At 39.2% G+C, this 23,993-nt stretch overlaps 1 protein-coding gene across 1 annotated transcript in view; it reads right to left on the bottom strand.

Annotated features, from left to right (window-relative positions):
- Positions 1–23,993, bottom strand: part of Nars2 (asparaginyl-tRNA synthetase 2, mitochondrial) — a 95,151-nt gene that overhangs the window by 17,607 nt on the left and 53,551 nt on the right. The window contains 5 exon segments of the mRNA XM_036174792.1: positions 3,069–3,135; positions 6,817–6,851; positions 6,957–7,055; positions 13,788–13,852; positions 13,855–13,919. Of these exon segments, the coding sequence (XP_036030685.1) occupies positions 3,069–3,135; positions 6,817–6,851; positions 6,957–7,055; positions 13,788–13,852; positions 13,855–13,919 (331 nt within the window).

Here is a 23,993-nt window from a genome sequence, read left to right as displayed (position 1 = left end):
AAGGATATTTATTTGTATTATTGGTTTTTTCTGTTGAAGTTAGTATGAGTTTGTTTTCAGTCTCTTAGATGTTTGGTCAGCCACAGAAAGCACAGGGGTCTCCTCAGCTACATACTGACAAGCACAAGTCTGCATCAAATGAGCATACAAATGAGTTAACTGGAAGATAAAGCTGAATAAACATGTCGCTAATGAAGAAAGGAAATATCATCATACAACCTGTATTTTTTCCTACACCATCTCTATTTGTGTCAATCAAAAACATATACTGGAAATTCAATTTTAAAAAAGCAACATACACCAGTTACATTATATATAATAAAGGAATGTGGATGGTAAAAAATGAAAGAATAAGAAAACATTACTAGGTTGGGTGGTGGGAGGCAAAGGCAGGCAAATCTCTGAGTTCAAGGCCAGTCTGGTCTATGAAGTGAGTAGCAGAATGACTAGGGCTACACAGAGAAACCCTGTCTCAGAAAACAAAACAAGAACAAACAAACCCAAACCAAGTAAACAAAATCCAAACAAACATAAAAGGAAAACATTATTGGACTTTAGCCAGGGAAGAAGTTATGCTAGCTGAAGATCGTCACCTCTCCCTCAGCTCCTCCAAAACCAGTCTTATTCTCAGCTCTGTAGCAAATTACCTGCTGCAGGCACCCCACCCCCATCTCCAGTGCATCACCCAGATCTTCCATTCCCAATTCATTGATCTATCCAGCCTCAGGCCCACCCCCAGCCTATCTCCATTCCTAAGTTTCAGCTCCCAACACCTAGGAGCACATTTTACCTGAAACCCCCAGTGGCCACCCCTATCAGGATTCCAGAAAATTTTCCTGATGACACATAGCCACCACACTCTTCTAAGAGCCATAGAAGGCAACAAAAACCAAACCACAAAACACCCAAAAACAAAGACGAGACCAGATATCAGCACCTAGAATTACAATTTTCCCAAACTCAGATGCCTGCATACCAGCATAAAAACACAATCAATAACAGCCAGGACAATATGCCCCACTAGAGCTCAGCAACCCCACATCACAGCAGGCCTCGAGTATTTTAATATAGTTGAAGCAAAAGACAAGGACCTTAAAACAGCCTTTATGAATATGATAGATGTCCTTAAAGAAGAAATGGATAAATCCCTTAAAGAAATCTATGAAAATACAAACAGCTCAAGGAACTAATAGTTCAAGACATGAAAGTGGAAATAGAATCAATAAAGGAAACTCAAACTGAGGGAAATCTGGAAATGAAAAATTTAGAAATGCAAACAAGAATCTCAGAGGCAAGCCTCACCAACAGAACACAAGATATGGAAGAGAGAATCTTGGACACTGAAGATATGATAGAGGAAATGGATATCTCGATCAAAGAAAATGTTAAATCTAAAAAAGGCCTGGAACAAAACATGCAGGAAATCTGGGACACTATGAAAAGACCAAACCTAAGAACAATAGGAATAAAGGAAGGAGAAGAAACCCAGGTCAAAGGCACAGAAAATATTTTCAACAAAATCATAGAAGAAAATTTTCCTAACCTAAAGAAGGAGGTGCCTATAAAGGTACAAGAAGCATAGAGAACAGCAAACAGATAGGACCAGGAAAAAAGTCCCCATAGCACACAATAATAACACAACATACAGAACAAGGAAAGAATGTTAAAATTAAAATATTAAAAGCTGCAAGAGGAAAAGACCAAGAACCGTGTAAAAGCAGACCTATCAGAATAACACCGAACTTCTGAATGAGACTCTAAAAGTCAGAAGGGCCTGGACATATGTCGTGCAGACTCCAAGAGACCACAGATGCCAGCCCAGACTACTATTCTCAGCAAAACTTATAATCACAATAGATGGAGAAAATGAGACCATCCAAAAAACCAAATTTAAGTAATATCTATCTACAAATCCAGCTGTAGAGAAGGTGCCAGAAAGAAAACTCCAACCTAAAGAGGGTAACCACACTGCAGAAAACACTTGAAAGAAATAATCCCAGGCCAGCAATCAAAATTGCGCTCTCTCTCCCTCTCTAAATAAGTGAAACCACCAAAACCCAAACCAAATAAAACAGAATCAACAACTACCACTCACTGGTATCTCTCAACATTAATAGTCTCAATTCCCAAATAAAAAGACACAGATTAAGAGAATGGATATAAAAATAGGATCCATCCTTCTACTGCATCGAAGGAACACACATTAACATCATGGATAGATATTTTGTCAGGGTAAAAGGATAGAAAAAGATATTCCAAGCAAATTGACCTAAAAAGCAAGCTGGTGTAGCCATTTTAACATCTGACAAAATAGATTTGACGCCAAAAGTTATCAGAAGAGACAGGGAAGGACACCACATACTTGACAAAGGAAAAATTTACCAAGAGGACATTAAAATCCTTAACATTTATGCACTAAAGACAAGGATACCCAAGTCCGTGAAAGAAACACTATTACAGCTTAAATTACATGTTGACCATCACATACCAATACTGGAAGGTTTCAGTACCCCACTCTTGCAAATAGACAAGTTCTGTAGACAAAAACTATACAGAGAAATGCCAGAGATAACTGACATTATACTCCAAATAGACAATAGAATTTACAGAACATTTCAACCAAACATAAAAGAATATACCTTCTCTGCACCTCATGGAGCTTTTCAAAATTGATCACATACTCAGACACAAAGCAAGTCTCAACAGATAAAAGAAAACTGAAATAACAATCTGTCAGACTACCATGGATTATAGATGGGTATTAACAACAACAGAAACAACAGAAAAGCAACTTAAAAATCCTATCAGACTTTCAGAGAGGAGTTAATGCTAATACTACTCAAACTATTCCAAAAAATAGAAACAAAATTTTGTGAGTTCTTGGCCAGCTTGGTCTACATAAGGAGTTCCTGGTCAGCCAGGGCAACATAGTGACTAACAAAACCATGTCTAACAAAAACTCACAAATACTATGCACAGATCCACAAATACTTACATTACTAATAAAAGAAACAAAGTTATTTAATGAAGCAAAAGATAACAGGGACACATACACACACATATACTACCTTGGGGGTAAAGGTGAAGTTCTGGGATGCTTGCTTTAAGATCTCAACCGCCTTCGTATAAGACATGCTGGGAGAAAACAAAGCAAGAGTAGAAAGGTTACCACAGTGGGACTGCCATTTTAAACTAGAAAGAAAGACGTCAATCAAGTCTGGGAGGTCATAAATGAGTACTAAGTAATCGGAAGTTTAGGCTGATCTAATCCTAGGAAAATGTGATCTGTGTGAAGACAAGTGGCTGTTCAATAACTCCACTCTTGCCCAGCACGCAACATGCACAAAAGTCACATCAGAAAGCAGTCTCTCAATACCCATGCTACACCAATACTCTACTAAAAAGATATGAAATACTGAGGCTCAAAGAACAAAGACTTTTCCAAAAGTCTTCACTTATTATTTATTAATCAAGCAAACATATATATCACAGCCACTAGATACTAAGCATTATTCTAGGTACTAGAGACACTATGAACAAAATAAAGCCCCTTTCTTCCTTGAGCCAAGATAAGTTTGTGTGTGTGTGTGTGTGTGTGTATGTGTGTGTGTGTGTGTGTGTGTGTGTGAGAGAGAGAGAGAGAGAGAGAGAGAGAGAGAGAGAGAGAGAGCACAGGTAAACAAATAATAACAGTGCCAGGTAGCCATTATGAAGAAAAATACAGTAGGGAGATGTGTGGGGTACCATTTTAGGTAACACATTCAGGAAAGGCCCACTTAGTTGGTGACATCTGAATGGAAACCTGCATCAGAAAATGAAAAAAAATGAACCATAAAAATAACTGGGAAGAACAGACTAGACAAAAAGAATACCAAGTAAGCCTGGTGGTGGTGGCGCACTCCTGTAATCCCAGCACTCAGGAGGCAGAGTCAGGCAGATCTCTGTGAGTTTGAGGCCAGCCTGGGCTACAGAATGAGTTCCGGGACAGGCTCCAAAGCTACACAGAGAAACACTGTCTCAAAAAAACCAAAAAGAAAACAAGAAAAAGAAAAAAGAATACCAAGTACAGGTACAAGGCCTTCATCGAGGAATAGTTTGTCCCTCTGAAGGAACAAAAAGGTCAGTGTGACTGGAGCACATTGAGCAAAGGGGAAAAATTCCAGGAAATGCAGTAAGAATGGTAGTCATCTCATGAGCACATCTTCAGCCCTCAGGAGAAGTCGTGGTAATGTACACTAAGCATTCTAAGACTGCTGAGGAAAACTTGCAGTGGTTTTCTCAGTAAGGAACTCTCAAGCCTAACATGAGAAAATCCCATTGCATGTGTATGAACTTTTAGAGGCTGAGATGGGAGGACCACTTGAGCCCAGGAGTTCAAGGTCAGTCTGGGCTACAAAGAGAGAGGAAGATGCTTATGAGAGAAGGAGGAAGAGAAAGAATAAAGAAGGAAGAAAGGGAGAGAGAGGAGGAGGGAAGGAAAATAAAAGCTCATTCATCTCCCACCTTGTTCCACAGTTGCTGACTTCCTTCTCTTTCAAGTTTTTTTATGATATACTTGTGAGCACCTGTGTGCATGTATGCATGTAGATCACATGTGTGTCTGATGCCCATTGAGGCCAAAAGTGTTGGATCCTCTGGAACTACTGGAGTTGCAGAAGGTTGTGAGTCACCATGTGGATGATGAGAACTGAATCTGAGTCCTTTGCAAGAATCACAAGTGCTCTGAACTATTGTGAAATCTTCCCAGCACCTCCTCTCAAATATTGTATTAATTGTTACCACTTCCTTGTGTATCCTTTTAGAAGATTATAAATATGTGAATATTTATAACGTCTATTAGAGTAAATATCAGAGCTTATATCATATATACTTTTATTTTACTCAATATTATGTTATGTTATAGATCTTTGTATTGTGATGAAGAACTTCTTTTACTAGACAAGGTCTCATGCAGCCCTGGCTAGCTTCAAATATGCTATGTAGCTGAGGGTGACCCTGAGTTCCTGATCCCCCTGCCTCTGTTTCCTGAGCACTGGGATTAAAAGCATGTGCCACCACATAGAGTTTTATGTGATACTGAGAACTGAACATGATAGACAATTTTCATGCATGAGAGAGAAGCTCTCTATTAACTGAGCTAGTCACAGAAATTCATTGTCTGAATTAAAACAAAACATTTTAATTGTATTTGTGTGTGTATTTACTTTAGTTATTTATTAGCGGTATTTCAGATGTTTCTAATCTTTTGTTGCTAAAAATCATGACTACACATCTAATGCAACTGAAAATAATTCTTACATACTGAAAAGATAGGATTATTGGATCAAAACTGATAAATGTACTGGCATCCCTTCCAAAAGGTCATAAAAATACACACATATAAGTAGCATATCAACACACCAGTTTCCTTGACAATTATAAGAAAAAATACTGCCACAGTATTTGGGATGATTAAAAATAATCTGCAAAACATTCTGAAGGACGCTGAGCTCAATCTACTAGTACAAACTTATGCTCTGAATTTTGTACCTACACAAACTAACAAGAAAATGTCTTTATGGTGCAAATATAGCCAGATGTGCTTTGAGTGAGCAGCAGATTTTGTTTTAAAATGAACATTCTAATCAAATTCCACTCTGTGTAATTTCTAAGGAAACAGTGGTAGCATTAGGTTTTATGAATAATAATAATTTAAAAGTTGAGTATTCTGCAGACAGGACTCTGAAGCTTAGAGAGAATGTGAGTGACTTTCCAGAGATCTCTCCTGTGAAGTAAGATGCCAGTCTACTGCCTCAGCCCAAGCTTTCAATTGCTAAGCTAGCATTCAGCACTTGCATTTGCGTGCGCTCCATCAGAACAAAAGATAATGGGGGCTGAGTCCTGACTCTACTAGTTAGTAATGCTAATTGCTTCAACTTAATGAGAACACATGATAAATTTTTGTAATGTTATACATTCAAAAATTAAGTATTTGTACACGTAAAATATTTTGTCTGAAGTTCTTTCTTTGGAAGTTCTATGTTCTAGTCCATCAATTACTTCAAATGATCTACCAATTACACTGAGAAATATTAAGAAGCGGCAGTTTTTATACAGTTATTATGCTACTGCTTCATTATGAGGAAATAATAATTCTAATATTTCTTCTGAGGATAACGATCTCCTCCACTCCCCCCCACCCCCACTCTCTTAATTTAAAGCATCGCTTTCAAGTTCAGATTACAGCTCTGACACTGGATATCCTTAATGGGCTTTTCAAAGTCTCTCTACTAAGTATGTTTTTTGATATGCATAAAGAATATTTCTTTACCTTTCCAGAAACTGTTTCCCAAGTGCTTTGAGGCAAAAAAAGGAAAGTTACTGTAATTTAGTTGAACTGTTTGGGGACCTAATCATACCATTTGTTATACTTAGTATGGTATTATGTATTAAATATTATAGGTACTCTATGGTATGAAGGTGTGTATGGGTTATCTGCAAAAAGTATGCCATTTTATATTGAGGGCCTTTTCCATTCAGATTTTAGTACACACAGGGTTCAGAGAACCAATCTTCAGGGATACCAAGGGATTACTGTACAAGGTATGAATTTTAGTAATACAAATCATAATTACTATGTTCATTTATCTTTCTATGATTCATGATACATGAGTTATTAACTGAATTGAGTATAAGAGCAATAAAAATAAATAGAATATGGGTCTCTCCTCAAATTTGGTTTCATAAAAACAGAGATATTTAAACAAAAATTATAACTCCGTGTGATATAATTGCAAAGTATGAGCAAAGTCCAGAAAAATTATAATTTCTACTTACATTAGGAATTTTTTTAGCATATGTTCTAGTCTGTCCTTGATAATACAAAAGAGAACAAAATTTAAATGTAATTATATCCATTATACATAATTAATATACTTAAAGAGCCATGAATTTAGCCTTATCCACAAATGTATTACCTTCTGGTCAGGAGCTATGAATTTGTGGCACAGTTCAACATCTTCAGGACAATTTGAGAGAACCATCTCAGTGGCAGCCTTGAAGAGTTCCTCCGTAACCTAAGAGAAAAAAGACAGAATTGCCTGAACATCAGTTTTACACAAAAACCATCAGAGCTTCAGGGCTTGAAAGACCATACTCCAACTTCCAGCAACTAAAAATCCATTAAGCTTGTTAATCCCTGAATGTACTACAGCAATTCAGATCAATACTGGTATTGAAAAGAGCCATCAAATGAACAGCTATCATTGACTGATGTCTCTTTACTTATTAATGGACTCACAGAATTAAGACAATCACAGCACTTCATTCACTGGATTGTTGTGAGAATTATATGAAATCATCTTGTATATTAGGTTAGTTTCTAGTTCAGAGAAATATATGTTATTAGATTTTGTCAAGAGAGATCTTTTTGCATAGATGGATCAGTCAATGGTAAATGAAAGGAAACTTGAAAACTTGAGAAGCAACAACATGCATCTAAATGATAATTGTATATACTTTTGTATATTAAAATATAAAAACATTGATTAGTATATAAGAATTAATTCTACCATGAACATCCCTGGAAGACTCATGGGAGATATGTTTTCCTTAGAAAGAAGTAGTAACTACAATGGAAAATATTTCTGAATTTTTATTTATTGGTTTACTTACTAAATTTATTTCTTTTGAGACTATGCCTCACTGTGTAGCCCTGGCTGGTCTGGAACTTACTATGTAGACCAGGCTAGCCTCACACTCACAGCAAGTGCTGGGATTATTAGTCTGCCATTACACCTAACCAAGAGTTTGCGTTTCTAAGTCACCAATAGTGTAAACAGCAATGATGACTAATTTGGGGGTAGAAAAGCAAGTTAGAATCCTAAAAATGAAATAGGAATAAAGAAAAAGTTGGAGGGAATAGATAAAGTCAAGCCAAACTTTCTAAGCACTTTGCAGTCTAAGGAGAGGAGAGATATTTAACTATCATAAAGATGTAAACTATTACTATAAATAGGGCTGGGTATATGGCTTAGTGGGGAGTGCTGCCTAGCTCTCCAGCACTGCATCAACTAGGAGGTGCAGCATTGTGGCAGCAGCACAGCCATAACTGTGGTTGATATATTGTACACCCCAATAAATTTATCTGGGGGTCAGAGAACAGAACAGCCACTATATGAAACATAGAGGTTAGGCAGTGGTAGCACATGCCTTTAATCCTATCACTTGTGAGTCAGGGATTTGATTGGATCTCTGTGAGTTCAAGGCCACAATAGGAACAGAGTCAGGCATGGTGATACACATCTTTAATTGCAACACTAACCATAGAGGTCTGTAGGTCTGTAAAGACAGACAGGAAGTGACAGAGCTGGTCAGGAAGAGGAAGTGATATAGCTGGGCTGAGAGAGCAAACGAGAGAACAGAACAGAAATGCATACAGGTGTGGGCAGACAGGAAGTAGCTCACTTTGGAAGCTTCGGAGTTGGTGTGGTGTGGTTAGCTGTGGCTTTTCCTATTCCTCTGATCTCTCTCAGGCTTTAACCCCAATTTCTGGCTCCATGTTTTTTATTAATAAGACTGTTTAGCAATTCGTGTCTACATATAACCCTAGCACTTGGGAGGTGGAGGCTGGATCAAGGGTTCAAGATCACTCTATGATATAAGAGATCCTGTCTCAAAAAACCAAATGCCTAAAACACCATACACAGAATGTTTAAATTCTAAAAGGAAAAGAAGGGCAGACCAATCCGAAGGAGAGAGGAGTAGTCAGGGGACTTGAAAAAGGAGGAGCCATCAGTGGCTAAAGGTCCTCCACTTCACTTCTAGCTGCTATTACCTTCCAACACAGCAGTGAGATAGACAGTCAGGTAACTAAATGATTTACAAAGGCCCTACCCCTCAATTAGAAAACAAAGCCCACACGTAGTAGGAGGGCAAAGAACAGCTCGACAGGTGGTCCTTCTGTACTGTGGAAGAACACAAGACTTGGACCACCTTGGTTGTTAAATTGCAGTCATATGAGCAGTCAACTTGAAGATGAAAACCTCTGCTTCCTTCCTAAAGTCTGACTTTCAGACTAAGTTCTTTTTTTTCCCCACAAGACAGGGTTTCTCTGTGTAGCTTTGTGCCTTTCCTGGAACTCACTTTGTAGAACAGGTTGGCCTCAAACTCACAGAGTTCCGCCTGGCTCTGCCTCCCAAGTGCTGGGATTAAAGGCGTGTGCCACCACCGCCCACCCACCCAGCTCAGACTATGTTCTATAAATACATCTGTTAAAACCAGAAACTATGGTGAAGGGTGAGTGTTAAGATGTTTTAAAATTTACTAAAGTAGTCTTTAGTAATTACTTATAATTTGTGAAGGAAATTTCCTTTTTCTGTAACATTCCAAGTCAAAACTTAAATACACCAAATAGAACAGAAGAAATGGTGTGTGCCACCATAGCCTATGAACCATAGATACTTTTACATTTTTGAGATTTTTATTTTTTATGATAATTTTCATTTTGTCTTTTTGAAGAAGCCTCATTTTGTAGTTTAGGTTAGCCTGGACCATATAATCTTCCTGCCTCTGCCTTCTAAGTCAAGGATTATAGATGTGTGCCAGTTATAAATTGGCAAATTAATGATCACCAAAGATAAAACCTTTTTCTCTGTGTAGGATATTGTTAGGAGAGGGAAAAGACAAGCCACCCACATCAGGAGAAATATTTGCAAATTATGTATCTGGAAAAGGAATTTACATTTGAAAATGAAAAAATTTCAAAGTTCAACAACAAAGGGACAGGTATGGTGGTACACACCTTCCCAGCACTCAGGAAGTAGAAAGAGCCAGAGTTCTGAGCTCAAGATCTCCAGGGCTACATAGTGATATCCTGTCTCAAAAAAAAAAAAAACAATCAAAGCTCAAAAAGAAGAAAACAAACAGCTTGACCAAAGACTAGAAACTGATTGCTCATAGGTACATGTAAAGATGTGTAACATAGAGCCTCAAGAGATACTGGGGAAATACAAAATGAAACCACAATATGATGCTGATGCATAGCTAACAGATTCACACATTGATTCATTCTCTGTGTGAACACATGTATGTGTGTGCGTGTTTGCCTATTTGTCCCACTCATGCACACAAACACATCCCTGACTAAGTACTGGTGATGAGCAGACAAACTGGTGTTTGCATATTCCTTGTAGAAATGCAAAAGTTTAAAGTAAGTTTATGAACCAGACAGGTTCTTGAAAAAAAAAAAAAAAACCTCACTCCTAGGGCCTCACCAAGAGAGATGAAAACTATGTTCACGCAGAACCTGCACATGAAGGTTTCTATCAACTTTTTTTTCATTGCTTTCAAAGACTCAACTATATCAAATGTTCTCCAATGTGAATGGAAAACAATGGAGCTGCATCTGCATCAGGGTACTATCCAGAAAACAGGAGAATATGATACACAGTATACTAAGTGGCAGGAGACAGACAGGAATATGTGTACTTCACTGAAGTTCTCTTGACATTCTGCAAAGGGCAATTACTTAAGAGAGGCAGGGCAGACCAGCAGTTGATAGTGGGAGGGGTTAGAGTGGAAGGCAGCAGCAAGACCGAGTTGTTTTGTAATACCAAAATAGTTCTGTATTATGACTGCAGTCATAGTAACAGAGGTGGACACATGCCTTAAAACTTAAAATTTAAATGAACATGATGCTAATAAAACAGACATAAGTCAAAGCTGTCATAAGAAGCCACTGTTTGCTTCTCAGAGTGTAAGCAGGGTTGTCTCTACTCCCAGACCACGTCATCTACAGTGACTGGACACATAACTGCTCATCTCTGGTGTCATCTGATCTTATCTATTGCTCCCAGACTTATTTTGAAATATATACGAAATAACACCAGTAAGAGTATCTTAGGTGGTAACGCTCTGGATAAAGTGACTACTGTTCTGGTTCATATTATTCTTGGACATTAGTGCTTAAAAATCCCTCAGCAGTCTGGCTTGGTGGCTCATGCCTTTAATCTCCAAGCACTCTGGAGGCAGAGGTAGTGGATCTCTGTGAGTTCCAGGCCAACCTGGTCTACAAATCTAGTTCGAGGACAGCCAAGGCTATTACACAGAGAAACCCTGTCCTGAAAAACCAAAAACAACAACAACAAAAAAAACCAAGCAACCACAAAAAAAAACCACACACACACAAACAAAAATAAACAAACAAACAAAAACCATTGACTAAAATACCTATAAATAACCTCAACAATAGTTAATGAATGAATGAGAGAGAAAAACAGAGAATGGAATAATGATATATTTAAAATTTTGTTATTACAATGCCCCCAAGTGCTGGCAATATTATTATATTTTAAAAAAGTATTTATTTTTTATTTTAGATGTATAGGTGTTTTGTTTATATGTACAATGCACACCATGTGCGTGCCTGATGCCTGTCGGGGCCAGAAGAAGGTATCAGATCCCCTGGAACTGGAGTTAAAAATGATTGTGAGCTGCCATGTGGATGCTGGGAATCAAACAAAGGTTCTTTGGAAGAGTAGCCATTGTTCTTAACCACAGAACCATCTCCAGCCCCCATTATTACATTTTTGATTAATTTTGTGATGTTATGGTATTTTTGTGAAGGTTAGTGGGAATCAGTTCTTGCCTTCCACCATGTAGGTCCTAGGGATCAAACTCTAGTTATTAGGCTTGGCAGCAAGTGCCTTTAACCACTTTATGAAAATCTGGAACTGAATTCTGTTTACATTTCCTACAGTGGTATTTACATATCCATTTCTCAATGTTCTTATGAAAAAACCTTGAGGAAATAAAGGTATTTTGCAATCCTGTCATGTGTCAAACAATTTACATGTCATCTTCATAACCTTTCCTTTGGTATGTATGCTGAGGCAGTATAGGTGCAGTGGAGGCAGATTCAGGGTGGTCTGAGACTGGTTCCTTTCCTTATGATGCTCTCAGTATCTAAGTGATGAAAAGACACTGAGTGGTAAGCTCAAATAAAACTGCTTAAGGAACACATACTGTCTCCCCCCTCCCATCCCACCCCCGAGACAGGGTTTCTCTGTGTAGCTTTGCGCCTTTCCTGGAACTTGCTTTGTAGACCAGGCTGGCCTTGAACTCACAGAGATCTGCCTGGCTCTGTCTCCCGAGCACATACTGTCTTTTAAGGCTCAGAGCTTAACTCCCTATGGTCAGCATCAGGGTTATTCCAGAGGCACTATTAACATTTGAACTAGATAATTCTTCTGGGAGGAGAATTAATTCTGTGAGTGATAGGATGTTGAACAGCATCTCTGTCTTTAGCCATTACATACCAACAGTAATTACTCTGCCCATCACTACCTGTAGGGATAAGCAGAAATGTCCCATGGGTGATGCCGATCTAAAAAAGTCAGTGGAAGTTATTACAAATGCATGGCCCAATATGCTCCCTGGCAATGTTAATTGCTGATGGATTCTTCAGGAACTGTCAGCCCAAAGGCACTGCCTTACTCAAGGTTATATTCTTTGAGGCTAATTAACCATGTCAAGTAACTGGTTGATAGGAGAAAGCACAAAAGCCCATGCCAGTGTTCTCTCAAGGAAAGTTGTTTCTAGCTCCTAACTTCCTCATAGAAAAGGTAGAGGTCTCTCTAGATGCACCACAGTTCAACTTTCCCTCTACTCAATGCCTCTCCAATCCTTTCCTTACAGACCCTGTTCTCAAAAGCTCCTTAAAACCTTTAACAGCAGGGGCTGGAGAGATGGCTCAGCAGTTGCTAGCACTTGCCATTCTTACCTGGGTGATTCTTGGTAACCACATGGTAGCTCACAAGTGCTTACAACACTAAGTTCAACAGCTCTGACACCCTATTCTGGCTTCTGCAGGCACCAGGCACACATGTGGTGCATATACATACATACAGGCAAAACACTCACACATATAAAATAAAGTAAATAAATCTTAAAAACAAAAACCTGGGGTAGAGAGATGACTCAGTTGTTATTCACCGATGACCCAAGTTCAGTTCCCAGCACCCATGATGGATGGCTTACAACTCTGCCTGTAACTTGAGCTCCAGGGGGATCCAATACCACTGGCCTATTTGAGCATTCATTCTCCCTCTTCCCTACCTTCCTCCTTCCCTCCCCCCTCCCCCACACAGATGATTAAAAAAGAAAAGAACTCCACTGGCAATAAATCTGTCATAGAGTTTATTAGAAAAAGAAGGGGGGCCATATAATATCATGACTCTATCCTACCTGTAGTGTAGTGCTTTAAAACTGTCATTTACAGTGGGGGGTGCATGCCTTTAATCCCAGCACTGGTGAGGATGTCTGTGAGTTCAAAGCTACCCTGGTCTACAGGACAGCCAGGGCTGTTACACAGAAAAATCTGTGTCTTGAAAATCAAAAGCAAACAAACAAACAAAAAACTGGTTGAATAGGAGTATAAGATATACACTGAATAGAAAGTAAAGCTACCAAGAATTACTAAACTAAACATAGTGATAAATCCAAACTATAAGCGTGAATAACCAAATATCATTGACAGAGAATTTAAAATAGTACGTTAATTATTTCTGTGTGATTACTAAGTAGCACACACACACACACACACACCACACACACACACACACACACACACACACACACACACACACACATGTTCCCTCTCCACCATCTGCCCAATTCCCAACTGTTCTGTGAAGTAGGAATTAAAGCATATTAATTAAATAGATGTTTTTTCTCCACCCCATGAATCTCTATAATGCAGAAGCACTGTAATGTCAGAAATTCCTGAAAATGACAGACTGCATACCTACCTGCATGAGATCCTGAAGGCTTTCAATAAAAGAAATTTCTGCTTCAACCATATAAAATTCAGCCAGTGTCTCCGGCTCTGAGAATTCTTAGCTTGGAATGTTGGGCCAAAGGTAAATACTTGGGTAAAAGCTTTGCAATTTAAGATTAAGAACATAAAAATAGGATACACATGATTAATTGTAAGTATTTAAAATACTCTTAGCTCTTAAGAAAATATGTTTGCATCTATGCTGTGCCCACAAACCCACATATATTAGCAGCTCTATTTCTCTAATGGGAGATAATAATAGCTTCATTAAAAATGTTACATTTATAGAAACCATTTTATCCCAAAGGAATCTGCAACTGCTTTATAAACTCTATGATTTTCTAAATATAGAAACAAACCACTTCTGGGTGCACTCTACCAAAGCTGCTTTAAACAGGAGGCAACTACATTTCACTGCAGTAAGAACAAAGTAAAGGAAAAGTATCCCAGCTCAAGAAAGAGAATTGAGTTAGTAACAATGACAAGTAGAATTTCATGTGGATAAGGTGTGCTCAACTTATTTTTTAAATACACAAAGAAAGGATGTCATAAACATGTAAACCCCCTTGGTAGACATAGGTTATTAAATGAAAATCTCAGTACCAGGAATGGGATGCCTCCCTTTGAGCTGGTGATATAGGAGAGCCCAGAGGTCCCCAAAATAACACAGGTTATTGCCATAATTGCTCTTGGCTGTTCACCAAATTTAGTCTATAAGACCCTATTGTCAAAGACACAACTCACCTTAGCTGCAAGGGCACAGAGAAATCAAGCTGGAACTTAATTGAAAACTGTCTCCTTGTGAACTAGCTGTCAGAGTGCTCTGATGGTGCAGTGCAAGCCACTGGGCAGGGGGAGGATCAATGGTCATACCCAGTATTGGACTCTGATGTTACAATACTGATCTGCTAGGCAAGATCAGACCCACCACTGGTACAACAGCGGTATGACCATTATGGGGGTAACCAACTGCTTTCTGACTATACCTCAGGCCTGCTCCACACAAGTGAATTTATGCCTTGTACTAAAACCTGGCTGGCCCAAAGCCCACGGTTTGGAAGGTCATAGGCCCTAAGGGAGAGCCTATTATTGTTTTGTTAAATTGACATGTTGTTAAATTACCTCATAAATATGTTTAGACCCACTGATTAGTGTGTGGTTCTCAACTTTGTCCAGAGAAGCCTTTTTCTGCTGTGGGCCATAATATAGAGACTCATTAACTAATCAAAGTGCTCAGAATAAGTAACTGTTGAGTGCTCATTCCTAAAGGGGACATCTATATCAACTCCCTGCCACAAGGCCCAGGACAGCAAAGAAGATGTGGCAGTGGGAATGTTAAGAGCCAGGTGACAGAAAGGCGAGCTGGGAAATGTTTTCTGGACATGACATCATGACCACTGAACTCATGAATTCACTGCAGCTATGATCAAGACAAGGAGGCAACACTAGCAGGACTCACTGAGTGGCAGACAGACAGACAGACAGACACACACACAGACACACACACACACACACACACACACACACACACACTCGGGTGGGGTGGGGTAGAGGTAGAAAGGAAGTGGTACTGTTGGGAAGTGTTCCTCAGAAGGGTGAGGTGAGAGTTGAGATGGGTATAATCAAAACATACTGTATACATGTATGAACCTGTCAGAGAATACATAAAAGATCATCTAAAAAGAATAACAATCCACCTACTTAAAGCCTGCTTAAATCCTTTACAACTATCTTTTGTTTGACATCACATTTGGGGTTAGGAAAGACTTTTGAAGAACTGTCTATTACCCTCTCAATTTCAAAAGGAACACAACTCCATTATTTAAATGGGGAAGTGCCCTGGGTTTTAAATTCCTCCTAGGGGTGATGCTGTAGCTTCATTCTTTAATATGTATAGTTTCCCTCACAGTCAACCAAGGTGACAGCTACTATTAGATAAGCATATAAATTAAGAGTAAGTATTTATTAAGGATTCAATTTTAAATTTTGTTTTTGCACCAACAAAATAAAAGGCTTAAGGATCCCTTATCTGTGATCCTGAACTGACTTCATTTGTCATGGTCAGTACACACAGTATAGAAAACACATGAATTAAAAAATATATGCCATTTCCCCCCCCCAAAGATACTTTAAGAAATAAAAGGCTAAAATAACTATAATAGAAACCTATAATTTTTTTCTTTCAAAGGCCTTTTTCAGTTATCAGAAGCTTAGGAATTTATGTTTTGATTCTGCAATCACCTTCCTGAGACCAAAATCAGTAAACGTTTGAGAACCTTAGCATTTATTGGAAAAATAAACATTGAAAAAAAAGAATCAAAATATTACTACAGTTACCTCTCTCTCCCAAGATTCAGATCCAGACCTGCCTACTGGAATGTTCCTCAGAAGGTGAAATCTACCATATGCGGAATGAAACAATCCTCATTTTATTTTTAACATTTCCCCAGCTCTGCTAATCTACTAGCCACTAAGCTAGACCTCACTCTCCTCAACCCTTATTGCCAACAGTTCCAGCACCATTTTGATCACAAAATTCACTTGATATTTTGCAAAAACACTCTCAAATCTAGTGACTCTTCTCTTATCTCGCAATGGTTGCCAGCATACACTTCTGTCTTCTGCTTGGAAAGTAAGTGTTCTTTTGTTTTGATACTGTTGTTTGAGACAGGGTCACTTATGCAGCCCAAGCTGCCACTGAACTCACAAAAATCTAGACACAGCCTCCCAAGAGATGAGATTATAGGCATCATTAATCATGCCCAACAAATGTTTTTGTTTTTCAGGGTGTGAAGGGGCAGGGAGGTGGTGGTGGAGTTGAGACAGGCTTTCTCTGTGTAACAGCCCTGGCTGTCCTAGAACTCACTCTGTAGACCAGGCTAGCCTTGAACTCACAGAGATCTGCCTGTCTCTGCCTCCTGAATGCTAGGATTAAAGGCATGCACCACTACTACTAGGCACAAATACATTTTTTGACTGGTCCTTGCTTCCTGTCTTCCTCTGATTCCAAACTACTGTGAGTTCTCAAAGTCAAATCTGATTATGTCAGTCAAATTTAAAAATCTTCAATGACTATCACCCAGAGGATACAATTCAAACTCCTCTCCTCCTACAGCTTTTGTCAGTAGCCCTCTGAAGACATTCTCCTCACCTAAGCATGTTCCAAGCTGTGCGTTTCTGCATAGAATATCCTCTAGTCCACCCTTGCTCTTTTCTCTCTAAACACAAACTCCGACCCAACCTCCAAAATTTCCCTAAATATCATTTCATTTTTGAATCACTCCCCCGCAACTTATTATCCCTCCTGTATATCACTATAACATTTTATCCATATATTATTATATGAAGTATCTTACTTTGACATATAATTAGGTTTTTAAATATCCCTCTCTCCCTCAGAAAACTATGAAATTTTCCAGAAGAGGAATCATGTTTTATTCATGTTTGCATCTCCAGTGACTAGTTAAAACAGGTGTTCACACTGAATGAGCACCAATGATGCTCAGCATTCACTGGGAAGGCAAAGCATCCTCACACAGCAACATGACAAAGAGCAAAACACTCAGATACTTTTTCAGTCTGCTCCTCAGTACCTAAAATGGATGCTGAAAGAGGTATTAAAATGGGTCAAATGATTCTGATCTGTTCCAAGCATAACTTTAAATGGTACAAGCTGAGTTTCCAATTTAGAGCTATGCTCTCCTAGATGGGCTGCCAATAGCAGCTACTTCTTAAAAATGGTAATTCTGGTATGTCTCACAAATATACACTGTATAAATAGAAATGTTAACAGTCAAGTGTATCTTATTGAAATTTTCCAATAAATAAACTATCAGTACAGCTAAAATTTACTTTGGAAGTTCTGAATATAAGGAAAGGTTTATTACTCAAAAGATGCATGCTATTTGTGTTAAAGAATTAGGTAAAAAAAAACAGTTTTTAACCAGAATTCTAAATTCAAGTCATAAGGGCAATTCTATGTAGGATGCTATGGGATAGGTAGCAATAGTTGTTTATTTATTTATTGTGTAGTTGAGGATAACTTCTAACTTCTGATCCTCCTGCCTCTACCATCCCAGTGCTGGGATAATGATAACAGGCATGCACCACCAAGTCCAGTTTATGCAGTGCTAATGAATCAAACTCAGAGTTTTGTTCATGGTAGACACCCATTCTACCAACTGAACTGCATCCCTGGCCTCAGAGGTTTTAGTTATAGTAAAAATCAGGCTCTGATGGAGATGAGCAAGATTTAAGTAACACCCTACGCCAGAAAAGGCGACAACAGCTCTTACTCTGGATTAACAGAAAGATAAAATAAGCTAGAAAGTATATGAAAAAAATGCCTAATTCAGCATCCAACTTTAAGGCAGTTTAAGCCATGAAATAATGGTTACCCTACATAGGCCCCCCGCATTTTCTTATAAAATAGTGACATTAATAGTAGTAATGATGGGAGCCACTATTAGAGGGTGACCTTCATGGGTTAGGAATTAAAAGTAAAGAACCTTATAGTTCTCTCCTTGGAGATGACTCATATGTACATGTATTACTGCTTGTTTATATAGGTACATGTATTATTGCTTGTGTGTGTGTGTGTGTATATATATATATATATATATATATATGTATTATTACTTGTTTATATGGATATATGTATTATTGCTTATTTATATGTGACTATATGTACACGTATATGTATTATTGCTTATTTATATATGTGTGACTATATGTACATGTATATGTATTATTGCTTGTTTTCCAGAAAAAGAAACTGAAGTTCATAGAGGTTAAGAAGCTTTCCCACAAGTCTCAGAGTCAAGGCTAGACTGAAGTCCAGATACACTGTTATACTACAGCCAAATGATGATAACAAAACTGTGCTACTAAGTAAATATAAGCTCAGAAAATTAGAAAGAAAAAAATTATAGTACATTCTCCCTTGTCAAAGATAACTAGGTAGTGGTGGTTGTACTGCCTTTTTGAACAACTTGTATGTTAGAACCAGAGCTCATATGTCTGTCTGTCTTTCATGAAAACAACAAAAATAACATATTCTCATTACCAGTTTATAATTGTAGCAATTGAGTCAGCCTTTCTGGTCTTCAAACTCTTACAGGTGGGGAGGCTTGGTATGGATCTGGAGTGTATTTTGCAATAATCTTGTTTTGGATGTGCATATAAGCATTCATTTTAATTTATTCCATTTTTTTTTCTTTTTCAGCCTTCCACAGTCACAATTCCTTTTGCAACAAGGCTTAAAAACTGATTTTTGGCCTTTTGGTTAGATCAAGCTTAAGCCAACCAACATTTAAAATAAAACCAGAGAACAAGGGCATTTCTAAAATAAGACCCCAAACCAGGTGAAAGGTCAGGACTGCTGTGAAGAGGCCAGCAGAAAACAGTCAGCACTGAAAACCATTTTGTGTTGCATTGTGGAGAGATGAGAACTATATAAGGAAAATCTTGAGCTTAGAGTAGATGTTTAAGATAACAAAAGTATAGGGCACTGGAAAAACGGTTCAGTGGTTAAGATAACAAAAGTACATTCAATACACATCAATCAAGATAGCTACAAAAAATGGCTTTTTGGAAAAAAAAAGTGAAATTATAGAGAAGGCTCTACAGAAGTCACTTTTTCTCTCATGGAGTTTTCTGAAGCCCCAGGTTGCTAAGGAGATTAACATAAAATGGTCACTGAATGTGACCATTTATTCTTTCTGAAGAACTAAGCTTCATAGTTAGAGAGGATACAGGATTTTCTGTTCTTTAGCTGGAGAAGTTAATCAGCATGACATCAGTCAGCACCCCTGGTAATCCCCCAGCCTCCTGTTACCCTCTACTGTACAGGCACTCACTCCTAAGTGTTTTCTGTAACACTCAGAAAGTGCCTGATCTCACCCCATCTGGTTAGTAATTGGATGGGAGAAAGTGACTGTCAGCTTGCCTGTAACCCCAGCAAGTGTGGAAGTTAAGGCAAGAAAGTACAAAATCAAGGCCTGCCTGAGCTACAGAGCAAGTTTAAGGGTGGCCGGGACAAGTTACTGAGCCTAAATAAAAAGTTAAAAAAATGCACGAGGACCCAAGTTCAATGTTCAGCAATGCAGAAAGACAGTCTATTTTACTATCTTGTGTCCAATGCATTATTAATACTGTAATGCACTTGTCATTCATTATTGACACATGCCCAAGAGTAGATTCCAGACACTTCTTTTTCAGCTTTCTCCCATTATTCTATTTTGCATTTGGAGAAGGTGTAAAATGAAGCCTTATCATCTCAATATGCCAGATGCTTTAGGGAAGGACTGCTTTCTGGAACCCAAAGTTCTTCTATACCATCACTGACACATATTGAAAGTTTTACTGGCAAGTGAGATGGTTTTGTGGATGTAAGAACAAGCCTGATTTTAATTCCCAGGATCCACATGACAGAAGAGAACCAACCTAATCTATTCTCTGACTTCCACACATGCATGTATGTCTGTGTGGGTGCGCGCACGTACAGACACAGTAGATAAATGTCATGAAAAGATTCATTTTCTTTAACTCACCTTTAATATTTTACTTGGAACTGAAATTGAGGCCCAAGCAATTTTAATTTAATTTTTAATTTCAATCATATGATGAAATACAACAAACTCCTGGCAACAGCAGTCTCAAGGGCTTCAGTGCTAGCTTAAAAAGGACATCCAGCAAAGGGAACACCAGGCACTTGGGCTGTGTGATAGCAAAGAGCCTGACATGCACTAAAAGCAAGAGTAGGCCAGTGCACTAAAAGCAAGAGTAGGCCAGTGCAGAGTGACGGGGAAGCAGTGAGGTCAAGGAGGTGGCAAGCAGCCAGAACATGAAGAGCATTCCCTGTACTCCATGATAAGGGATAAATGGGCTTCATTTGTTACTCCAAACATTCCATCTGTTTGAAACACCTAGCACCATTTTTCTCCTACCTACGTGGTCTCTGTCTCTTCTTTTGACATGCTACTCATTTGTCTGTTTATTACATACTAACATTCGTGGTATGTACTCACTCATGAGTGGAATTAGTTGTAAAATAAAGGATAACCATACTACAATTCACAGACCCAGAGAGACTAGGTAATAAGGAGAGTTCATGGGCAGATGCAGGGATCTCCCTGGGAAGGGGAAGTAGAAGAGATTTCATGAGTGAACTGAGGGTGGGCGGGAATGGGAACATGAGCGATCAGTTTGGGGGGAAGGGGAGAGTACTGAAAGAGACTACTAGAAAGGGGGGCATTTTGGGAACAGGTTAAAAACCTGGCACAAGGGAATCTCCCAGGAATCTCCAGGGATGACCCCAGCCAAGGCTCCTAGCAATAGTGGATATAAAGCCTGAACTGGCCATCTTCTGTGACCGGACTGATGCCTAACCCATTTGTCATCAGAGAGGCTTTGTCCACCAACTGATGGAAACAGATGCAGACCCACAGCCAAACATTAGGCAGAGTTTGGGAAATTCTGCACAAGATGGGGAGGAAGGAGGGTAGGAACCAGAGGGGTCAAGGACACCACAAGAAAATCCACGGAATTAACTAACCTGGGCTCACAGGGGCTCACAGAGACTGAACAGACGACCAGAGAGCCTGCATGGGACTGACCCAGGCACTCTGCATACATGTGACGGTTGTGTAGGTTGGCCCTCTTGTGGACTCCTAACAGCAGGAACAGGGGCTGTCTCCCATTCTTCTACTGGCTTTTGGGACCCAATTCCTCATGCTGGGTCACCCTGGCCAGCCTTAAAACAAGGGGAGGTGCTTAGTCTTCCTGCAACTTGCTATGCCATGTTTTGTTGATACTCATGGGAGACTGCCCTCTCCTAGGCAGAAATGGAGGAGGACATTGAGGGTTTGGAACAGGCAGGGGTTGGGGGAAGAACTGGGAGGAGAGGAGAAAGGGGAAACTGTGGCCAGGCCTTAAAGCAAGTAAATAAAAAAAACAAATAAATAAACACTAACATTCGCCAAAGCTTGGTCCTAAACCTTTGCCTTCTTTGCAGTATTGACACTAAAGCTTAGGCTCCAGGCATATTAGGTAAGTACTCTACTCCTGAGCTTTATCCCAGACCTAGACTTTCTTCTTTTCTCACCCTGTCCCTACATGACCTCCCTCAGCCAACAATTCCAATGAACTATTTATGATTCACAACCCTACGCTCTCTCTGGGTCTTTTCTCTAAGGTCCAGATGCATATATCCATCCATTTAACGAATTATTTCCCTTGTCAAAAACTGAACTCAATCCTCTCCCAAGTCTACAGTTTGTCTTCAATATTCTTCAAATATCCCAGGTCAATCCTAATATGAACTTTAGTAACACCATGAACTGCTGTTCACAGTGGCCCTTTAAAATATAAAATTGACATATAGTACAGTGATCATCTGATACTTTTTTGGGATTTCAAATTTTGTGACAGATTGAATTTTTTAACTTTTAAAAATTCTATCTTATGTGTGTGGGTATTTTGCCTGCATATATATGCCTGTGTACCATGGATATGCCTGGTGCTGAGGAAATCAGAATAGGGCACTGGCTTCCCTGACACTGCCACTATGTAGGTGCTAGGAATTGAACGTGGGTCCTCTGGAAGAGCAGGCAAGTGCTCTTAACTGCTGAGCCATCTCCCCCTCCCACAATCTCCTGTCTTTATACTTAACAGATTTTTCACTCTTAATTGCTGTTCCTTACGGTATCCCTCAGTCCCTGGTTATTAGTCAGATAAACAGGATAACTTTCTATGAAATACGCTCATCTCCCTCAAGAGAATTCTGAAACAGCACTGAGAAGGGAAGACGGCAGGAGAGGAAGGCTACAGTGAGCCGATTACTCAAAACTTCTTTCTGCTCCTTGCTGAAGTGGCTGTTCTCAGAAGCAAGAAGAAAACAGTTAGCATTAGAAATCACCATCCACAGGCGTTCCTGACTTGCCTTTTCCCACCAGCACTGCCTGTCATGTCCAGACAACCATCACCTGCTCCTCACATTTGCTCTTTTCCTTTCCCCAAAGCCCCTTCTTGTGGTCCTGACAGTTCATCAGGTCATCTTTGCCTTCCATTTTAAGGCACAAGAAAATGGTAAGACAAGTCTGAGGAGATGGCTTAATGTTGTGCAAGCACGAGGACCTGGGTTCTGATCTCCAGAACCCACATAAAAGCTGGCTTTGGTAGTGCATGTCTGTCACCCATGGACTGCGTAAGGGGAAGGAAAGGACATGAAAACAGGCAGACACCTCGAGATGGCTGGTCACTCTAGACAGTCAGTGAACTCTAGGTTCAGTGAGACATCCTGTCTCAAAAGGTGGAAAGCAATAGTGGAAGATATCTGAAGCTGACTTTTCTAAAGTACACACACCCCTATATACCCCACATACACTGTACTTCGTAGTTTTCATATATGGCCACTTTTGATTAGGTTCAGAGAGTTAAGTAAAGAAACTTCCCTTGAGATGTATAGTTCTTTTCCTTTTTTTTCCCTACTTTTTAGGTCCAGGGCCATACTAGAGCCTAAACATTTGAACCCAAAAAAAATCTCTATACAAGACACTAAGGATCTGAAACACTGGAAGTATAGCTGTTGATAGAAACACACACACACACACACACACACACACACACACACACACACACACATGTACCTGTGTACATATCTATTTTAAAAGTTTAACTTTGTGGTTATACAATATTTAGATACCACTGGACAAGTGACAAAATTACAATAAAAGTACCACCGTCAGAGTCCAAAGGACCCACCAGACCACCATCAAGTCCAGGAGCTTCCAACGACCCCTTCTCCCTATTGTCAGTTTAATTCAACAAATCAGATACTTATATCAAGGTTAGAGAAAGCTCTGAACAGAGTGTGGCATCAGTGATATGTGGGGCCAAACAGATCTTTCTTGTTCCATATATAGCTACCAGCCACATATGGCTACTTCATTTAATTACAATTAAATAAAGTTAACAAAAATTTAGTTCCTTGAAATACGGCAGCTCCATTAGCCAAACTTAAAGCGCAAATAACAGCCATGGCTATGCCTTCCATACTGGACAGCACGGGACAGAACAGTCTGTCACTGCAGGAAGTCTGTCTAGCATCAAAACAGACTGGAAATCTCAGCAATGCAAGAAGATGATCAACTAAGGAGGACAACTGTTCTGACACTTC

This window comes from Onychomys torridus, chromosome 1 (assembly GCF_903995425.1).
Source record: "Onychomys torridus chromosome 1, mOncTor1.1, whole genome shotgun sequence".
NCBI classification, from domain to species: domain Eukaryota; kingdom Metazoa; phylum Chordata; class Mammalia; order Rodentia; family Cricetidae; genus Onychomys; species Onychomys torridus.
Note: the sequence above shows the minus strand (reverse complement) of the source record. Positions and strands in the feature narration are given on the sequence as shown.